Here is a 19,492-nt window from a genome sequence, read left to right as displayed (position 1 = left end):
CAGAATCTTTGGGATTCTGGAACTGCCTTCAGTTTCTTTTCAACAAATAAAATTCTCAGTAAAGGGAGGATGGGGAAGCAGCTTGTAGAACCCACATATTTTATTTTATTTTATAGCACAATCCTATACACATCCACACAAAAGTCACATTAAGGCTGTAACCTTATTCACAATGGGACTTCCTTCTGAGTTCTCATTGATAGGACTGGACACTCCATTAGTAGTTTTGTGCATGTGGTAGAATAGCTGTGTGACTAGAGATTAGAATGCTACTGCTACAGGACTATTTTTAGTGTTGTATGGCGGGGGAGGGGGCAGGGGGGAGGTGTCTTGCCATTTCCCTACCAGATGAGGCTTCTGTTTTGGCCAGATGGCTTAAATTGGAGATGCACAATTACCAGTACTCATCCCTCTAAGTGAAAGCATAATTTCTATTGTGTCCATTATCCCTTCTCTTCTTTCTCCCACTAGTATTTGCCCTATCCATAGAACTTCTGTGAGGAAAAGGTTTCACATGCTCTGAGCCCTTTACGCTACCCCATGAAGATAAGAAAGAACCCTTGCCTAGTTAAAAACATCATAAAAATTCAGTCAATCTTGGAATAATGTGGATCCCTATTGACCTCTTTTAGAATGGTAAGAATGCAATGTATCTTCATACAAGTAAGCAGTGGATTTGGGGAATGGGGCTGAATGGATGATTGAGATTGCTCTGAATCTTTGGAACTCCCTACCTATTGATATTTAAGCTGACACACTATATTGCTGTAGACACTTGCTGAAAATGTTTATATTCCATCAAGCCTACCCAGACATTATTGTGTGTGTGTATGTCCTGATTTTATCTACTGTATTTATTAGTAATTACTTTATATTCTTACACACTGCTTAATTTTTTAATTAAGTGGTTTTATATTTTTTAAGTATCGCACCCTTTTATGCTGGTCTATGACATATTGTATTGTAAGTAGTTTATATAGATTGTTTTTGTTTTAATTATATGTGAATATTGAGCAGCATTGCAGTATTTTAGAAAAGATTATTTCATCAGTAGTGCTCGATTAGATGACAGCTCTTGGAAGTATAAGCCCGTCTGAGGGACGATTATAATGCACAGTAACCGTAACTCCTACTCCCATATCTATAATATGGAGATAAGTAACACTGGATTACATGACAGGGTTGTTGTAAGCGTCGCTTCCCGCATTAGCTATGAGAAAATTATAACAATATTGAGCAGTTTATTTTTCTGCTACTACAGAATCATCTGCAGGGCGATTTTTAAAAAAGCTAGAAGAAAGGTGATCCCGCCCCATCCACATGTTCGCATCCCACAAGAAGATCGAGTTTAAAATACTGCCCCCCCCCTTTTAAAAAAAGAAGGTTAAGGCGTGTGGCTACCATTGCCAAACAGCACTTCAACAACACAGTCCCGGATTTCTGCACTGCCTTTTCATACGAGCAGATGTCCTCGTTGCCGCTGTGAAACAAAAGACAGCAGGAAATCCGGTCGCGAGACGCGCCGTTGACAAGCTACCGCGCTCTCGAAACAAATCGACCAGCCGTCCTTCTGCTAGTGCTGCCTTGAATTTCGACACACTCGCGCCGGCTTTTCTAGGAAGAGGAGAGCCATAGAGAGCGCTCCCTCGCCGGAGCTCAATTGGCGGCACTGGAAGTTCCGGTGCCGCGCTGGCCGTTCGTTCGTTCTGGGCGATGCGGTGACGAGACCTGGTCTGGGCCTTGCGGGTTTCCGTCATGGCTAACGGTGAGACGGGTGCGGGGGGGGGGGATTGCCTCAGCGTGGGCTGCCCCGCAAAGTGACCCTTCGCCTTGTTCCTACCCCCAGACTAACTGCCACCACCCCCAACTTCCAGAGCGGGGCGGCCCTCGGGGCAAGGGCCAGAGGCTGGCCTGGGGGCTTATTCGCTAGACCCCTTCCCCCCCTCCCTGCTGGCCGCCACCCTTAAGAGCTGGGAGGCCCTGACTCCAGACGGCCTCTCTCTCTCTCTCCCCTTGCAGTGTATTCGCTGGACGGGCTGCTGGTGTTCGGGTTGCTCTTCGTGTGCACCTGCGCCTACTTCCGGAAGGTGCCTCGGCTGAAAGTCTGGCTGCTGTCGGAGAAGAGGGGCGTCTGGGGGGTATTCTACAAAGGTAAGCCTCTCGCTCTCATCCCCAGGGGTCAAAGGGGAGGAAAGGAGGGAGGGCGAAATGGGTAGGAACAAGTCTGGGCAGCCTTCACAAGCTGCCAGGAGAGGAGGAAGTTATTTGCCTGTTTCATGCCATAAAATGTATAGTTACAGGTAGGTAGCCGTGTTGGTCTGACATAGTCGAAACAAAATAAAAAAATTCTTTCCAGTAGCACCTTAGAGACCAACTAAGTTTGTCATTGGTATGAGATGAAGTGTGCATGCACATGAAAGCTCATACCAATGGCAAACTTAGTTGGTCTCGAGTCTAAGGTGCTACTGGAAGGAATAAAATGTATATACACCGTTGGATTGTTGAACAAACAAACCCTCAAGGAAATGTTCCTGACAGTTGGCAGAATGGAGTTAAGCTTAGGAAGCCTTTGCATTGTGACTTGGGATACATCACAACAGGCTTGTTTATGTGATCGGTCGCTTCAGAGAGTGTGGGTTTGTTGATTGGTTCTATGGTGAGTTTTGATAGCTGTTTTTTTTTTAAGGGGCGTGGGGAACCACTTGTTCCTAGGATCTCTAGGTTACAACAGGACAAGTGCATAATAAATCTTGGTTCTCGGCTTCATTCTTTTAATTGCTTAAGAGCAAACAAAATTGTTAAAGCTGCTGTAAAAAAATACTAACTTCAGTAGAGCAGAACTTAGTAAGTGGTAAGCAGCAAGTACTCAGTGAGGTAGAACTACTTATTGTTCAATTCAGACAGAATTTGCATCTCCCCACCCCACCCCGTGAATCATTACTAATATGGTCACTGGGCAATTACTTGGTGGGGAATTTGGATTTCCAGCATAGTTGAGTTTGATGCCCTTGTTTTAGTTTATGTGGTAATAAAGACGATCTAGTGCTTATGCTTAATTCTCACAAAAATTCGAAGAAGTAATGTGTGCTCCATACTGTTACAACTTGTAAATGTCTCTTTGTTTTCCAGCGGCAGTGATTGGTACTAGACTCCATGCAGCAGTGGCAATATCCTGCATTGTAATGGCTTTTTATGTCCTCTTTATAAAATGAATCTCGGTGCTTCAGATGGACAGTGTTGTTTGAATGAAGATGCTAAAGAAGGCATATTTCTTTTGCTTCAGAGGACAAAATATCTCTTAGAGGAACTGACACAGAACCCTGCACAGATGTCAAGGGGAAATTCTTCTATGACCAAGCCTTTTTTGAGACCAAGGGAGTGGCTTTTATAACAGCAACCATCCTCTGTATTTCTAGTAAGCTTGAACATGATCAACAAATATGGTTTTATGTGCAGATTCTTGAAATCATTTATTAAAATCTGCACAAGGAAAACCATCAAATGTTTGTGGCAAATGGAAGTGAATAATGTGTTTCCAGAGTCTGGCACAGTATAGAGGGAGAGGGGGGGAAGGATTTGCATTCCTGGTGTTTTAAAGGGAATTGCTCTAAATCCCAAAAATGTAATAATGAATAGCAAAGTACAGATGTGGATTTTGCTTTCATTGGCTTTTCTCTTTTATTAATGCACTTTTAAGATCGGAGGATAAAGCTATCATAAAAATTAGTAACTGGATATGGTATACTAGCTAGTAATAGAATAAAATCTTTGCACAGTTTAGAAAAGTGTTTGTGCACTTTTTACCCTTGAAGGAGAAAAACAATCTGAATCACAAAGGAAATAAAATGCTGTTTGGTGATATATTTGCTGTAATTAACAGCCTTACCACCTCTTGCAAATAGCCAAGAATGGCTGAAATGCTGCAAGTTCTGTGGCACACAATTAACAATCAACAACAATTCAAACTTACCCAGTTTTTGGATGTTACTGTGTAGGAGAAAGCAATGGGGACATATGCTGTTACATAAGTTAATAAATGTTAAAATGTTTAAATTACATTTAAAGATCGTAACTTGTATATTTTGGAAAGTGTATAGACTTTAAAGGTGAAAGATTTTTGTTTGCTTTTTTAAAAATGATACCATTCTATGTTCTTCTTTTTCTTCACTGTCCTTATTTGAATTGTCCTCCCTTTTAACTGTGTCCTTACATTATAGGAGGTTATCATCTAGAGTAGAAGCAGCTATAGTAGAAGCAGTAAAAGTGCATGTTTTATTTTAAGTTTTCAATGTTGAAAACATGTGATGGACAGAAATTCACAAGTAACTTCAGGACTGGGGCATTTTTTAAAAATTCATAGTTTGTATGAAACTGAAAAGGCAAGTTTGTATTGTCATCACAGACAGGAATTGTCTTTTACCACATTTTTATAAATTGGCAAGAAGTACACTGGATCCCTAACTGGGCCTTTGGGTATTTCAGAAGTATGTGCGTGAATAAACCTGCCTTATTTTTCTTCCCCATACTTTGTATCTAATAGCCTATTGACATTTTATTTCTTATTTTCATTGGGGGGGGGGACTGAAGGAATATGAATGAATTCTACCAGCTGCATGTTCCAGGGAACTGAGAAAGCAAAAACAAAGTTTATTGCTCACATAATGTTCAGTTCCTGTTTAGAGTGGTACAGTGGTGCCTCAACTTACGAATTTAATCCGTTCCGAAGGCACCTTCGTAGGTCAAAAAATTCGTAAGTTGAAAAGCGCTATTGGAAATGTGATTTCCCATAGGAATGCATTGGAAATGGAAAAATTTGTAAGTCGAAGTAACCCCATCTAAAAATTCGTAAGTTGAAAAAACCCTATCTAAAACCGCCGCGGTTTCTGTTCGGATGTCGAGAAATTCATAAGCGTGCGGCCATTTGTCCCATTCGTAAGTCGAAAAATTCGGTTGTCTAGTCGTTCATAAGTCGAGGTACCACTGTATTTGATTTGAAGTGGTTTTCTGATACTAAAATAAAGATGTTTTCAACTTCAAAATAAGTATACAGTAAAAGCAAGACTCAATGCAATACAGAACAAATAAAATTGTACGGTATCTAGTAAAGGTAAAGGACCCCTGACAGTTAAGTCCAGTCGCAGACGACTCTGGGGTTGCGGCACTCATCTTGCTTTACAGGCTGAGGGAGCCAGCGTTCGTCCGCAGACAGTTTTTCTGAGTTATGTTGCGCCAGCATGACTAAGCCGCTTCTGGCGCAACGGAACACTGAAACCAGAGCCGCACATGGAAATACCGTTTACCTTCCTGCCGGAGCAGTACAATACCTATTAATCTACTTGCACTTGTGGCGTGCTTTCGAACTGGTAGGTTGGCAGGAGCTGGGACTGAGCAACAGGAGCTCACCCCGTCGCAGGGATTCGAACCACCAACCTGATCGGCAAGCCCAAGAGGCTCTGTGGTTTAGACCACAGCGCCACCCACGTATCAGTTATATCTACCAACTGATAAAACAGTACTATTAGCCAAACATTTCTGCTGCAGTTTAGGATGCAGTGCTGCAAATAAGGCAAGTTTTTTCTTTGCCTGCTAATCAGTATTCTAATTTCTGCTATGTAAGCCAAATACCTATATTTATCTAGTGACTGGAGGAAAGATCTGGGCCTTAAATCCTTGTAAAGATGGATCATTTGTTCTGTTTTCCCCAAGGAATGTTAGTAACTTTACAAGAGATTGAGAACCCATAATAACAAGTTTAGTTAATACGTACATGTTCTGGGGATGTGTAAGTCATAACACCAACCAAAAATCTAGCCAAGAAGCAAAGACTGCTGTTGCTGGGAGTGTTCCATAAATGTGCCAGGGACAAATCTGAAATATCCTGTCTTCCTTTAGTCCTTTTCTTTCCCTCTGAGAGGACATGAAGTGTAGGAATTGAACACAGCATTCAGCTTGTCAGTATTTTTTATACTAATGGTGCTATATAATAATTTACGACGTAAAAAATGTACTTTAATATTACATTAGAATTTACGTTTCCCAATATATTTCATGGGTCCAACTTGAGAGAAACCATGCCAAAGTGTTTTGCAAGTGTTTTTATAAGGAAGAATGCATACCATAACTGAAATAGATCTGTTTGGTGCACTTAAGAAAATGTAACGTTTTGGTACTCTTGCAAAATTTATCCCCAGTAACAAAGTGTGATACTTCATGAACAAAGCCATGCTATGTACAAAATCATTTTGATCTGCTAACAGAAAATGATGTGGAGTTGTCAGTATTGTGTGAGTTTCCAAGCAGTTACAGTTACAGGAAAAATAGTTTTCCTAGCATGCTGCTTTGATTCTGATTTTCCTTGCATAAAAATGCAAGAAAGGGATATATAAATTGAAGAGCCACCTATCCAGTAAGCCTGTTTAAAGAGGTGCAGAATCTGTAAAGCAGGTGTTGGAATCATTTGGCCCTCCAGATGTTGCTGAACTTGGAGGTGCCATCTTGTGCCTGATGGGTCATGTGTTGTCAGATGCACAATGTACGTGACGTCACGTTGGGAGGAGGCTGAGTGGGGAGCCCAGAGCGGCATGACTTCCTCTCTTGCACTCAGGAGGAGCTAGCCATTGAACAGTGTTGCAGTTGGCTTCCTCCAACTTCTCAACATCAAGGGGACCCTGCCAGCAAATATTGAGGGGGGTGAAGACCCCTGCACCCCTAGGTGTTGGTACACCTGGCTGAACTGCAACTCCCATGAAACCCAGCAAACATAGGCAATGGCCAGGGATAATTAGAGTTGTAGTTCAGCAACATCTGGAGGGTTAAAGCTTCCCCAAATCTCTTCGTAACGGGAAATTGGTAGCCTTTGTCACTGTGTGAAAAGGTTATGTGCACGATTATACTATAGGCATGTGTTTAGTGAACTGCTGAAAAAGTAAATATAAAATTATATAAAAATAGGAATAGATTGTGTTTTTCTGTTTTCTTCACAGTGTTCTAGCCTGCTCAGCTGCATCTGTATTTTCAGTTCAGTTTTCAATCAATACTGTATATCAGGAAAGCTTATTGGAATCTTTACTCATGAAAAATATCTTCAAGAAATTCAACACATGTTCACTTCAAGGGAGCATGAATTGATATAGCAGTGAGAGCATCCCTAAATACTGCTGTACTTTTGTTAAAAAAATCTTGGTTTTTATAGCTCAACATATTGAATTCCATCTAGTTAAATAGTCTTTAACACCTTAAAAGACTACAGCTATTATGTCATTCATGTTGTATAGTGTGATTATTTGTAAAAATCGATATGAACCACTACCGGTATGTATCTCTTTTATCAAATCTTTATTCTAGCCTTCCTCTATGAGCTCAGTATGGCAAGCATGATCTCCACAAGAACCCTGCAATGTAGTTCAGGCTGGGAGAGTGGACCAAGATCATTGTGTGAGCCATTCTATTACTCTTGAAAAGCTTTTATTGCTTGACTTTATACTCCCAATTTTTTGCATGGAGTGGAATGTCAACTTCATACACAAGCATACATTAAAAGGGCAGGTCATAAGCTGGAACTAATTGTTAGCATGAGAAGGTGAGTATGCAAAGGGTGTTAGGCAATTAATGTGTAGTACCTTAAAATTATTTTTAAACTCATTTTTTTTAGTAAAATAATGCAGGAATATTGAGAAGAGACCTCAAATGTGCATTCATGATGGTGGTAGCACATATTTTTGATCTGGTTTGTTTGCTTTTACAAGAGTAAAAGCTGCCTCTGAGAAAGTCAGCAAGCTAGAAATATATTGGGCAAATAAACCATCCTCAGTTCACCATTGAAGGTCGTCTGTTTATGTTCTTTATTTTGGTGTTACTCCATTTGCCCTTCCATTGAAAAGCTAGCACTGAATTGCAAAATTCTATGAGTTGTATCCAGTGATGTCCATGCACGATCAGAATGGTCTCTACCTTTCTTTGCCCCTCTGACAGCCCTTTGTGTCCCCTCAAAATTTGTTCTGGAGGGTTTTAGTGCTCCTGGAGGCAGATTTCAGGAGGATATGGAATACCTTTTCAGAGTTTTGGAATATCTCATAATACTAAACCAGGGCTGCTAAATTTAGTAGAGTGAGTATAGTTAGAATTGTAATTCTAGTTATAGCAAATGAAGTATTGCACTGCATACCATTTAAGTGTTCACTTACAGCCCCTCAGCTCTTTATGCAGTGGGTCTTTTTCCATTTCCCATTGTGGATAATTGGAAAGTGATATTCTTCAGGAATGGATATGAAAACAGCTGTAGCTTCTAATATAGCTTACTGTTATTACAGAGACTTCAGCCGCAAGCCCAAGTACATTTATTACTAGAATTTACTAGGAAACCAATTTTATATAACATAAGGGGGACTTTTGTTCTGATTATGTTTGTATCTCCTGTAATAGTGAAAGCAAGTCCGGTTCTTGCAGCTAAGCCAAACAACAGAGTGAACAGAGAGAGTGCGTACTTGGAAATAAAACACGGCTTTCTTGCTCCAGACAAACCATGGCCCATGGCCAATATTTGTTGTTGGCTAACAGTGCGTTGTATGGGAGACAAGTCACAAGCTGGTTTTGGATGCAAAGATAACCCAGACCATGGCTTTCCTCTCGGCAGCATGGCAACGGACGAAGAAGAAAAAGATTTATAAAGTTTGCCCTCGAGTCTCCAGTGAAAATGCAGGGCAGCGAAACTGCGGCCGGCTAGCTTGTCTACCATAACTTTATTCCCATAAAGGTCAGTTATTTTGCCCCTGGTGGTGACGGCAGCTGGCGGGGGGTGGGGAATCATTCTTGAAGCAGCACGAGCGCTTCTAAGTTTTGCTGCTGTTTTGGGGGCTGGGAGGGAACACTAGCCGCTGTCCGGCCAAACGCCACAGACTACTCCAGAATTCTGAAGGTCACCCGATTTCCTTCAGGGATCTTCCCCACTTGCATCCCGGAGTCTCCGGGGATGGGGAGGCTTCCACAGGGACCCCTATAAGCGAACAGGGCCTGCGAATCCACAAACCCCGCCGGGTGACTCGAAAGAGGCGGGGTACTCAGCAGGGACCGCGAGAACGCGATCTGCGCGGTTCCCATCATGCAACGGGGCAGGAGTATAAAAGCTGGAGGCGGGGCGCGAGGCCCTTCTTCAGTGAGTAGCCAGGGGCAGAGCGAGTGGTGTGTGGCTGTGGTGGGGCGCGGAAGGTATGTGTGGGGATGCTAGGACGTGTGTGCGCTGCGTGAGGCGTGTATGTGTGTGGTGAGTGGCGCGCGTGTGGAGCCCCTGCGCTTCTTTCTCCCATTTACACGTTGATCTTATTTGATCGGGCCGGGCTGTTGCCGCCTCCCCAGGCCTGAGATGAGAAGAACCCTTCTCCCTGCGAAGCCCTTGGGCGCTGTGCAGTGAAGCAGGTTAAGCGAGCGGGCGGCAGTTTTAAGCCGGAGGTGATGAACTGATCAGATAGATGAGGCTGGAGGCTGCGGGGGGGGGGGTGCCCTTCCCCCTCCTCCTGGCCAATGTGTATCGGAGCGATTCTGATCCGGCTCGACCGCAGCAGCTCTGCCTGAGCCGCTCTTTTGTTCCTGCCTCGGGCGTCTTCCTTTGCTGCAATAGCGCCTCCCGCTCTCCATCTCCGTCCCTCGCAGAAGCTGCCTCCCAGTTTTCCTTCGTTCGGCAGCACAAGGATGCTGGCTTTCTTGAAAAGGCCTTCCCAATAAATGCTAATGGAATTTGCGGTGCGAAAACAACTTGGAACAATTAATTCTGGCATGCTTTAGCCCCTAGACTTCATTCCATCTAATGGACTGATGGTGAGATGGGTTGTAGTCCGCCAAAGCTTTGTTAAGTCCTTAAGGTGCCATAAGCTTCTGCTATAGACGGACACATGCTCTATTCAAAGAGTTCACAACGTTTGCATGTTGCGTGGTTCCTTCTGTGGAGCTGTGCAATGTTTCCCAAATTGTGCCCGTCATGTGGAGGCTGATAATACACTAACAATTAAAATGGCCTCTGGTGGTTAACATTTCAGAAAGCAGGCCTCCTCTAATTTTAAGTTCTCAAAATGACAAAGGGAATCTACAATTCCTTCTACCTGTCAGCATTTTCATGTGCTTTTGGAGTTGAGAGGAGGAAGACATACTTACGGAGATTGCTTGCTAGGCTAAATTGAGAAATAATTGACCTGTTGTCATTTGAGTGTATTTTTTCTTGAATGTTCAACATACTATTGGCTTTAATTCTGTAAGAGTTCAGCCCTTGGACTTGTTTGGGTAGCCAAGACTCAGTAGTAATAAAGACTCAGTCGTAATAAAGATGGGCATTCCTGTCCATGTGTGCAGTGCCCTTTTTAAACATAGTGAAACTAGCTAGCTGCCTGGATTAGTACCGTAGAGAAATTGCTTTTGCAGCAGTTTAACCTTGGCATCTTTCATTGTGAGAGTGCACTGCCTGCCTAAAGTGATAGTTTCTAAATGCTATCCTTTTAGGACTTCAATTCAGATTAACTGATTCAATTCCTAACCAAAATCTCTGGATTTACCAGGCCTGATAACGTGGACTTTGCTCATAGGCAAGAAGCAGTTTGTTCCTCTCAAGTACAGTACGTTACTGGGGAACAGTATAGCTGTGCTGCTACTAGAATTCAGTGAAGTTGGGTGGTTTAATCAAGGATCCTAAAAGGAAAGCAAACATTGAAGACTTAACTCAGGTACAGTACATGTAAACACAGGCTGAAAGGACAGAAGCAGCATCATGGCCATGCAAAACTCTTAGTGGTAGAAGATCCCACCATTCTCTTTGCGTGAATATCCACTGTTAGTGGCTGCAGTGTGATGAGACTCTGAAAAGACAAAAGTCACAGCCAACTTTTTCTGAGTATTCCATGCACTGAGAAATTTTCCAATCAGAGCTCTAAATAGTACCACACATCAATTTAAGAGGAAGCTCTTAATTTCTTGTGGTAAGCTGAAAGCCATCAATTCAAAAGTTTCCAGATTATGTTAAGTAGTGTAACAGAAAGGAGATCTGAATGGATGCACAAAACCTGCACGTGTTCTGCTTAGCTCTAAATTTCTTATCAATTAGTGGCCAACAATGTTTCTGAAGACTTTTCTCCAGTCTAGTTTAAAGTGCGATCCACACCATTCATTTCAGTGGCTTCTCAAGCAGAATATAAACATGTAGAGCTTTCACCACCCTGATTTTAAAAGTATATCTACTCTGAATGCATTAGTTTTTAACACATGGATAGGTTGAAGAATATGATTATATAATGTAAATAAAAGAAGCTTGATATTTAAAATAATTAAAAAAGGATCTGGGAGAGTAGGGAGTTAGATTTGCTGAACACGAGCTGGTCACTATGGATTTATGTTCTTGCTCCTTAAAGGTAAAGGTAAAGGGACCCCTGACCATTAGGTCCAGTCGTGACCGACTCTGGGGTTGCGCGCTCATCTCGCATTATTGGCCAAGGGAGCCGGCGTATAGCTTCCAGGTCATGTGGCCAGCATGACAAAGCCGCTTCTGGCAAACCAGAGCAGCACATGGAAACGCCGTTTACCTTCCCGCTATAGCGGTTCCTATTTATCTACTTGCATTTTGACGTGCTTTCGAACTGCTAGGTTGGCAGGAGCTCCTTAAAGGTAAAGGTAAAGGGACCCCTGAGGTAAAATGAATGTCTACAACTTGTGCTTACCAATAGCTCCATCAATGTTGTGGATTGACTCTCTTACTGGGTTGACCCAATGTCTCACAGATATACCCTTGGAAGTAGGATGCTGAATCAGAGATGCTGTGCGTTCCTTCACAGGCTCTAAACCCTTCAGTTGTCTCAAAAACAAGAGTGAGAACATGTGTTATTATGTAAGAAAGTAATAAATTCCGGGCAGAGGCGATCACTTCCATATTCCGTGCATTGCAGTATGGATTTGTATCTGTAAGCATTGTTTTGTAACTGTAAGCATTAAAGTGATTTAAAATCTGTAGGCTTGCTCTCATTGAGAAGCACCCTAAGACAATACAGTATAGAGTGCTAAGTAAGTAGAGACCCATATTTTGCCAAGGTAATAATCACTGGCTTGGGTTTCCAGTGTGCAGTGCAAAGCTGCTTGCTTCAGCATTGTCTGCACGTGCCCATTATTGCAAGTGCAGATGGATAAGATATGGGATACCCATGCAATAAAAGCCAAAGTAGAAGCAGTTCCTGCACTGTTTTTGTGTTGTATACTGTGGCAAGAGAATGGTGTGTCTCATCTGCACATACGATGAAGAAACGTTTTCAGCAAAGTACGGAAACAACCTGCCTCATAGCTACACATGTTGCACCTTTGGCTCATGCAAACTCTGTGGAGAGTCATGCTGTTTGCTGAATTCTACAAAAGCAATGAATTACACTTACCCATGGTCATCAAATAGGGTCTCCTTATGGAGAACTACCTTGCTTTTGTCTTTAAGCAGGTCTTTGTGGTGATTGTACAGGGCACTGAGGTTAAAATCCAGACTGTCTTTGGAAACCTAGGCATGGGGTATAAGGAGGCATGGGGAAATCAGTATTGATGTTTTTATAAGTCTGCTTTAAGTACACAGTGTAACTACAGGTGTTGAGGGGTCAAAGTGTAGCCCATTTAAAAGCAAAGCTGACAGTGCATGAAAGCCAACCTATTTCTACCAGTATTGAGGGCAAAGCAAAAGAGCCTTGCAACACAAGCAAAGGATGGTAGCATCAGATGAATATTTTACCTCAGGTTCTCTATACCAAATTTCTCTTCTGATGCTTGCTAGCGTAGGTGTTCCATGTAGTCGATTCCAGGGGTCTCGTTGCTGTGCAAGGTGGGTAGGCATACAGTAGGGAGTTTTCTGGATCAATAAGAAGTATAAGAGACTTAAAGGAGTGGTTTATAAACTTATTCAGCCTGAGGAGATGGACCCTGCCAGTCATGTTACTTGTGAGGTGGGCCAACGCTGTGCAGTGCTATTTCAGAATGACCAACCTGAAACCATTGGGCCTCATTGAGGAGTATAATTGTTCAAATTCTAAAATCACACTTTTGCTTATGCCCCTTTCTCATAGTTACCCAGGGAGCAACTAAAGTAGTCGGGATGTGCATCTGGAGCTCTTGTTAAGTGCATATAGAAGCTGCTGTAGAAGAGGTCGTATATTGGGTGCTGCTTTTACCCTTTTCTCCCACTGCCTTTTGGACCCAGGCCTACTCTGTTTTAGACATTTCTGTTTTCCACAAACTCTTGGTATGGATGCTGTGTCTGTGTTCTGGGGAACTGATGCCACATTTGCTAATCTTCAGCCATCAGCAAATTGTGGGTGTATTTCAGTGCTCATTATCAGTATTTCTTCTGGGTGAACAGTAACCCGTGCACATTCATAAAGGTTTGTGCAACCGTGAACATGGCTATGAGTAAGCTAAGTGAATAAAATCAAATCTATAAAGCTAAAATTGATATGCCTGACTGTGCTGCCTTAGGGTCCACGGGATGATTTACATGAGGGTAAAAATTTGTTGTCTTCTTCTGACCTTTAGCTAAAATGACCTCCCTCCTGTCAACAAACACACACACACTCCCAACCTGCTGATTCTCATATTTTCAGAGTAGAGGACAGCACATTGGCAGAAGAGCCTGCATCATGAGTTCTTTCACCTCACATCATTTCTATACGTTGAGACCGGAACACAGGAAGCTATGTTATATTAAATTAGACCCCCTCCATCCATCTAGATTAGCATTGCCAACATGGACTGGCAGAGGGTCTTCAGTGTTTTAGGCAGAGGTCTGTGTCTCTCTGTCTGGAAATTGAACCTGGGTCCCCCTGCATGCAAAGCAGCTGGAGTAGGACAGAGCAAGAGGGTGAAGGAACAACCCGGGGCGGCGGGGCTTTTTCCATTCTCTACACCCTGGGAAACGCAACAAACCTACTGTATCTGGAACTGGGAGTGGAGAATGCAGCTGAATGGGACACAGCTGTGGCAATGGATGCTAGCCAGCCATGCTTTGTACACCACTTAGAGATATTTTAATATACTAAGCAGTAGAGATATTTTTAAGATATTAAGTGGTATAGAAATTAAATCAATCAATCACAGCAGAATCTCTACCACTGAGCCACTGTTCTTCCCCAAAAGGAGTGAGTGAAGCCTGGCAAGACAGCCTTGGCATGGCAACAGGTTGCAGCAGATGGACCACGTGCTGTGGATTTGCTGCTGTGTGCAGGCCACCAGGAAGCAGTCTCTGGTTTAAAGAGAACGGCGAGAAGTGTTTTAAGTGAGGAGCACTTATATATTGCTGAGGCTACATTTATTTGTAGAGAGTAGTAGTCTTGTCGTCTAGAGTCTCCAAGTTAGTCTTAAAAGTACTTTTTCATAAAGTGCACTTGTGTAAAATTGGTGGCTTCAGCAGCCCCAAAATATATTGTGACGCTTTGAGATTTTAGAACCATCCTTTGATAAAATTTGGTGTTCTCTCTATTCCCACAATCCCCCTAGCAATGTACTTACACTTTCTTCCATTATTGGAAAGAGTATAATGTATGGGGTAGGGAGCTTCTCTGTGCTCCCTCACCCAGGTTGTTGAAAGGGAATGGATGGAGTCCTTTATCTTGCCTGGAAAAGGAATGTATTGATAATGTGCATTCTTATCTGAGGGTAGTGCATTGTGACAACATCTTCCAGTATCACCTTCTGTCTTCCAAAGTGCCACCTGGCACTCAAAAGTCAGTTTAAATGGCTGCTTCCTTATGTTGATCCAGTCAATCTGACCAGGAACACACAAGTCACTGCTGATTCACACCTGGAGCCAGCCGGTCAAATTCAATTGAGGTTAAGGTAGATTTATGGGATAGGTGGGGTTCTCAGATGTTCCCAGGACTACCAGTAATGTGCATCCTAATCTGAGGATGCAGAGAGGTAGATTTATGACCACATGAAAATAGATTTCCTGGTGAGTGACAGTGGAGAAGAAGGAAAGTGCTGCCTAGGTCATTGGGCCACTTCTCACAGCCCCCTTTTTTGCAGCAAATAAAGAGTGTGGAGGAAGAAAGTGGCTGCAGGTTCCTCTCTGTAACCCTGCATTTTTGTGCAAAGACAAAGATTGGCTTAGTGCGGCCAGTAAACCAGGACACATTCCCTTCTCTGCAACCTTCTGAGGGCCATATGCCAGTGGTGGCTGGAGGCAGAGACAAAAGTAGGCAAAGCAACATACGCACATTCACCTTTCTACAATAGGCAGGTTTGCGCACACAAGCAAGCAAGAGGCATTATCAGAGTTCCAGGACAAACTGCAATCAGGGAAAAATGCTCAGGGAGCCAAGTAGGGGTGGCCCTGGAGTGGCTTGAGGAGAGGTCCAAGGGCCAGTTAAATCTGTAAACCAAGGGTCTTCTCTAGTTGCTTTCCAGATTCTGGTGTATTGAAAGCATTTTATTATTGTTAGCCCTAATGGTTTTGGTGATTTGCTCCTCAATGCCTTTCTTTTGCATTGTGTGCTTGCATTTGTTTTACCAAAATTTGTCTTTCTTTCTGTTCTCATTTGCACAAGTCTTCTGAGAGGAGCCTTCTTGCCTCTAACTTACAGGTTCTTTTGACTCTGCTGATTAATCACTCTGGCCTTATATTGGATTTCGTGATGTCTTTCCTGATCTGCAGTATAAGTACTAGCTCAGCTTCTATTACTGTAGTTTTGGATAACCCTCCCCCACCCCCAAGTGTTCTGAAGATATCTAACCCTCTTGCCTTGGCTTTCCCTGTTTCCTTTTTATCAATCTTTATTTTTTATACGAAGTTTCCTCTACCCAGTGAAGGTTAAGCAGGACTATAACATTCCTCTCATTCAAAACCCTTTTAAATCCATGTTAATAGTTTGGCTGAACTTCAGCATAAATGGGCTCTCCTTTTTTTGCATTCTTCCTTTGCATTTCTGTGAAGAACACTACAAGCGAAGAATGGCCTGGGCTGGCCTAAATGCCTGGTTTGAAACTGTTGTGTATCTCTCCACCACTACCCTTTTTTAAGTTTGTAAGCCTGAGGTCAAGTCCTGTGTCTCTTTAAAAAAATTTAACCACAACAAAAGGCCTTTTCCATTGTGTTCCTGTCTATGGAATGCTGTTGCTAGGGAGAGATGCCTGCCAACATCTTCGCCAGTTTTTATTTATTTGTTTGTTACATAAAATTAGTACACTGCTTGATCATAAAAAACCTCAAAGAAATAAAAAATACAAAGCAATAAAATCTGTTAGCTGCCAGGTTCAGACTTCTCTGACAGTGTTTTTTCCTCTCTGCTTTTAAATAGTTTATACATGCTGAATTTTATTGTCAAACTGTTTTGAGACTTTTTCCTCTAAAAGCTACCGAAAAATGAAACAAACAATAGACCTGAGCTTCTTTAGGTGGCAATATCTGTCTGAAAAGCAGGATAAAAAAATTCAATCAAATAACATTTCCCGCCTGCACAAATTGCACTTCTTAGATATATACACAGAGTTTTAGATTTGCAAGTGGTGTCCCAAATTCAGAGGTCAGGTAGAAGCAAGAGTTGCAATAATGCCAAAGAGGTTCAATGGCATGAGCCCTCCGATGAGGATGACTTTAGGCACTTTGTTAATATAAATGTAAAGGGGTGCATTTAAAAATGTTTTTAAATGGGTGAGGGCATTCTAAATAGGTGGCCCTCTTACCTGGGTACATCTGTTGTTGCCCGTGCAGGTCTCTTCATTTTCATAGTGTGGGAATGGAAAGGGGTCCCTGGTGGTTGGCATGCTCCAGAGGATGGGCGATCCAGTGGCGGTAGCAAAAGCAGATCGCGGGTTCCCTCTCGCCGCGTGTCAGGTTTGTTTAGGAACCGGCGGCGGTTGCTAAGCGACCGTCTTCCCGGGCTTTTAGAGCCCGCAGCACATTCTCTAAGGCGCCCTCTAATGGCTGGAAATGGTAGCACAAAAAGCGGCGCAGGGAAGGAAACGTCAGAATTTTCCTGGAGGGATAAACAGCAGGAAAGGAGGACGGTGCAAATGGGAGGGCGCAAGGCTATTGGTCTTCTGAGAGAGAGACGTGTAACTGGCTGACTAGTCAGCACAGAGATCTGGAGGGGCGGGGGCGGGGAGGAGAGATGCTCCTGACTTGACGCCGCGAGAAATAAAAGACGTTGGCGGATTATTATTATTTTATTTACCAAAATAGGTTTGGGGTTTTTTTTTTTAGGATTTTGTATAGCTGGTAGTTCAAGTGCACTGAATATTTAATCTCGCTCTTAATTGCATATGTAGTTTTCCTATTTAAAGACTTGCAAGTGGGTTCCCTGTGTTAATAACGTTTGCGAGGAAAACCGGCTTATAACAGCCGCGTGGGTATGCTAAAAGCGGGCATGAGCATTTGCCCTCTAAATTTAAAACAATATCCCGGCCGCCTACCTCCCGGGAAAAGAAAGGAAGAGACATCAGAGAGGGCCTGGTGCAAAGACACGCGCCATTCCAAGGAGCACGCTCGTGCAACAGAGGCACGCGGCTGGGCAATAGCATGGAGTTAGAAACGACGGGCTTTTGGTGAGACCCAAGAAACATGACCTCCTCGCTGGTTGCGCCGCGGGTCTGAAATACTCTTCCAATATACTGTAGATGCGTTTTTTCTAATTTGTGTTTATTTGTACTTTGTATTTGTAAAACCAATAAAAATGATTTATAAAAAAATAAAAATAAAATACTCTTCCAATGCAGAGTGCTCAGGCTTCTTCCTTGCTGTTTTCCAGATAAAAACTGATTTTAAAAACACCCCCCCTGGCTTTCCGTGGTTTGCTGCTTTTAAATTCGTATATTTGTTCGCTGCAACTTCTGTGGTGCTCTCGAATAAACCACAAACCAGGGAAAGATCATGAAACATCTGTGCTGCAAATAGATCGGTACCTAGTTCTAAGCTTCCCGCACCGAAAGCACCTCATTTACACCAACCACATCAGTGGGCATAACGTGGTCGAGAGACCCGTTAGAAGAGAAGAAGAAAAATCTCAGCTGTCTCAATAAACCTGTAATATTCAAGGTCCTGTAAGCCTAAAGAGCGGAAGTGTTTTGCGAGTGATTCACAGGAGCCAGTTCCCAGGGGCCCCGAGGTCCCTTTGACTTTTCAGTGAGATATTTGAAGGGGCTGAACAGGGCCGGATTTAGGTTTGATGAGGCCCTAAGCTACTGAAGGTAATGGGGCCATTTATATGTCCACCTGTCCTTTGTCAACAACAAATTGTCGCTGTTTTTTCTGTTAAATATATGCTACTGTATATGGTAATTTATGGACCTAGTAGGTATCTAAAGCCATTTGCACATAACAAAATATGTATTTTATCAAAGTAATTGTTGAACTGAAATACAATTAAGAAGTATATTAATAGTGAAATAATTATTAAGCTCTAACCTAAAATGATTGGGGGCCCATGATTTACATCATAGGAGCCTGCACAACACAAAACACTGTTGCTGTATGTAGGTTTTATTTTATTTTGTATTTTGGAAATGTTTCCACTCCCCCTTTAAATATTTTGGGGGGCCCAAGAGAGTGGGGCCCTAAATTATAGTTTATACGTAAATCCGGCACTGGGAACGGCCCCGCAGAGTTGATGGGCATCGTCATTCAAATAGTGTGTATGTCATGTGATCGATATGTGGGGTGGGGCTTAATCGCCCCCGCCCAAATTCAAGTTGTTCACCCCTTGGAGTGGTTTGAGTAGGTGGTGTGGCTGCGCCTCGGCCTAGTCGTTCCCAGAGCGAGCCTAACCGTGTCTACTCAGAAACAACTCCTGCTGAATCCAACGCGGCTGACTCCCAGGCCAAGGAGGTTAGGATTGCACCCTAACCCTTGAGCCTCTTTCCCTCCGGCTACGCCGTTTCCTATTGTTCAGAATTAGGCGGGCTATTGTTTGTTATGCTCGCGCGGCCTCTCACGCGGCGGCCGCGGCGAGCGCGCCAAGAGGCTCTCGCGCCCTTCGAAAGTTGCGCGCGCCAGCAGCAAACGGCCTCTGTCCCCAGGCGCATCTTTCAAGCCGCCTCAGGTGCGCGGGAGCCGGAGGCCGGCGCGGCGGAGGCAGCTGCGGTTGCTAGGCAGCGAGGTGTGGGCGGCGCGAGGCGGTCAGGGGGCGGGGCTCCCGCATCCCATCTCCGCCTGAGAGCGCTGCTTGCTGCTGGCTGCTCTTGCCGCCGCTGCACCTGTGAGTCGGTGGCCGCCTCATCCAGACGCGCGGGGAAGCTGATCGGTGCCTTGGGGCTGCTCCTGCGCCACGATGGCTGGGGCCGCTGGCGGTGTCCATCCTTCTCGGCCGGATACAGCTGGGTGCTGGCGGTGGCTCCCTGGTGCCGAGCTCGGGCGGAGGCGCCTGCCGCTTCTCCTCCTTTCTCTGCTGTTGCTGCTTTGGGCAGGCGCCGCTACTCCGGGAGAGGAGCTGCACGCCTGCAAAGAGGTACCGGCGGGGAAGAGCAGGGGGCGTTCATGTCCTAGTCAGGAGGACTGGAGCAG

At 43.7% G+C, this 19,492-nt stretch overlaps 3 protein-coding genes and 1 non-coding gene across 5 annotated transcripts in view; 3 read left to right on the top strand and 1 right to left on the bottom strand.

Annotated features, from left to right (window-relative positions):
* Positions 1-1,615: 1,615 nt before the first annotated feature.
* TMEM167B (transmembrane protein 167B) lies at positions 1,616-4,523 on the top strand. Its single transcript, XM_035124191.2, has 3 exons — positions 1,616-1,765; positions 2,020-2,151; positions 3,130-4,523. Exons 1-3 carry the CDS (start codon positions 1,756-1,758, stop codon positions 3,210-3,212), a joined length of 225 nt encoding a protein of 74 aa, XP_034980082.1. The 5' UTR covers positions 1,616-1,755; the 3' UTR covers positions 3,213-4,523.
* Positions 4,524-9,169: 4,646 nt separating this feature from the next.
* On the top strand, positions 9,170-9,543 carry LOC118089567 (small Cajal body-specific RNA 2). Its single transcript, XR_004693130.2, has one exon. It is a non-coding gene; the product is annotated as a small Cajal body-specific RNA 2 (non-coding RNA).
* A 1,096-nt stretch (positions 9,544-10,639) lies between these two features.
* On the bottom strand, positions 10,640-16,833 carry CFAP276 (cilia and flagella associated protein 276). The gene is made up of 5 exons (XM_035124058.2): positions 16,678-16,833; positions 12,737-12,853; positions 12,396-12,511; positions 11,694-11,827; positions 10,640-10,838 (listed from the first exon to the last, which is right to left on the bottom strand). Exons 1-5 carry the CDS (start codon positions 16,756-16,758, stop codon positions 10,768-10,770), a joined length of 519 nt encoding a protein of 172 aa, XP_034979949.1. The 5' UTR covers positions 16,759-16,833; the 3' UTR covers positions 10,640-10,767.
* A 2,290-nt stretch (positions 16,834-19,123) lies between these two features.
* ELAPOR1 (endosome-lysosome associated apoptosis and autophagy regulator 1) overlaps positions 19,124-19,492 on the top strand; it is a 62,413-nt gene continuing 62,044 nt past the window's right edge. The window contains exon 1 of one of the 2 annotated variants that reach the window (XM_035122592.2): positions 19,124-19,436. In XM_035122592.2, the coding sequence (XP_034978483.1) occupies positions 19,260-19,436 (177 nt within the window). In that variant the 5' untranslated portion in view covers positions 19,124-19,259. The remainder of the gene's footprint in view (positions 19,437-19,492) is intronic. The other variant, XM_035122591.2, reaches the window with a different exon arrangement.

Source organism: Zootoca vivipara, chromosome 7 (assembly GCF_963506605.1).
Source record: "Zootoca vivipara chromosome 7, rZooViv1.1, whole genome shotgun sequence".
Taxonomy (NCBI): domain Eukaryota; kingdom Metazoa; phylum Chordata; class Lepidosauria; order Squamata; family Lacertidae; genus Zootoca; species Zootoca vivipara.
The sequence above is the reverse complement of the archived record's forward strand: the minus strand, read 5'-3'. Positions and strand labels throughout refer to the sequence as shown.

Bases quoted from the DNA above. Each gene is read 5' to 3' on its own strand.
- CFAP276 (XM_035124058.2), bottom strand. From the start codon at position 16,758: ATGCCAACCACCAGGGACCCCTTTCCATTCCCACACTATGAAAATGAA. The intron at 11,828-12,395 runs GTAAGTGTAATT...CTTGTTTTTGAG, and splicing joins ACCCTATTTGATGACCATGG to ACAACTGAAGGGTTTAGAGC. The intron at 10,839-11,693 runs GTAAGCACAAGT...TTGTCTTTTCAG, and splicing joins CAACATTGATGGAGCTATTG to AGTCTCATCACACTGCAGCC.
- TMEM167B (XM_035124191.2), top strand. The intron at 2,152-3,129 runs GTAAGCCTCTCG...TTTGTTTTCCAG, and splicing joins CTGGGGGGTATTCTACAAAG to CGGCAGTGATTGGTACTAGA.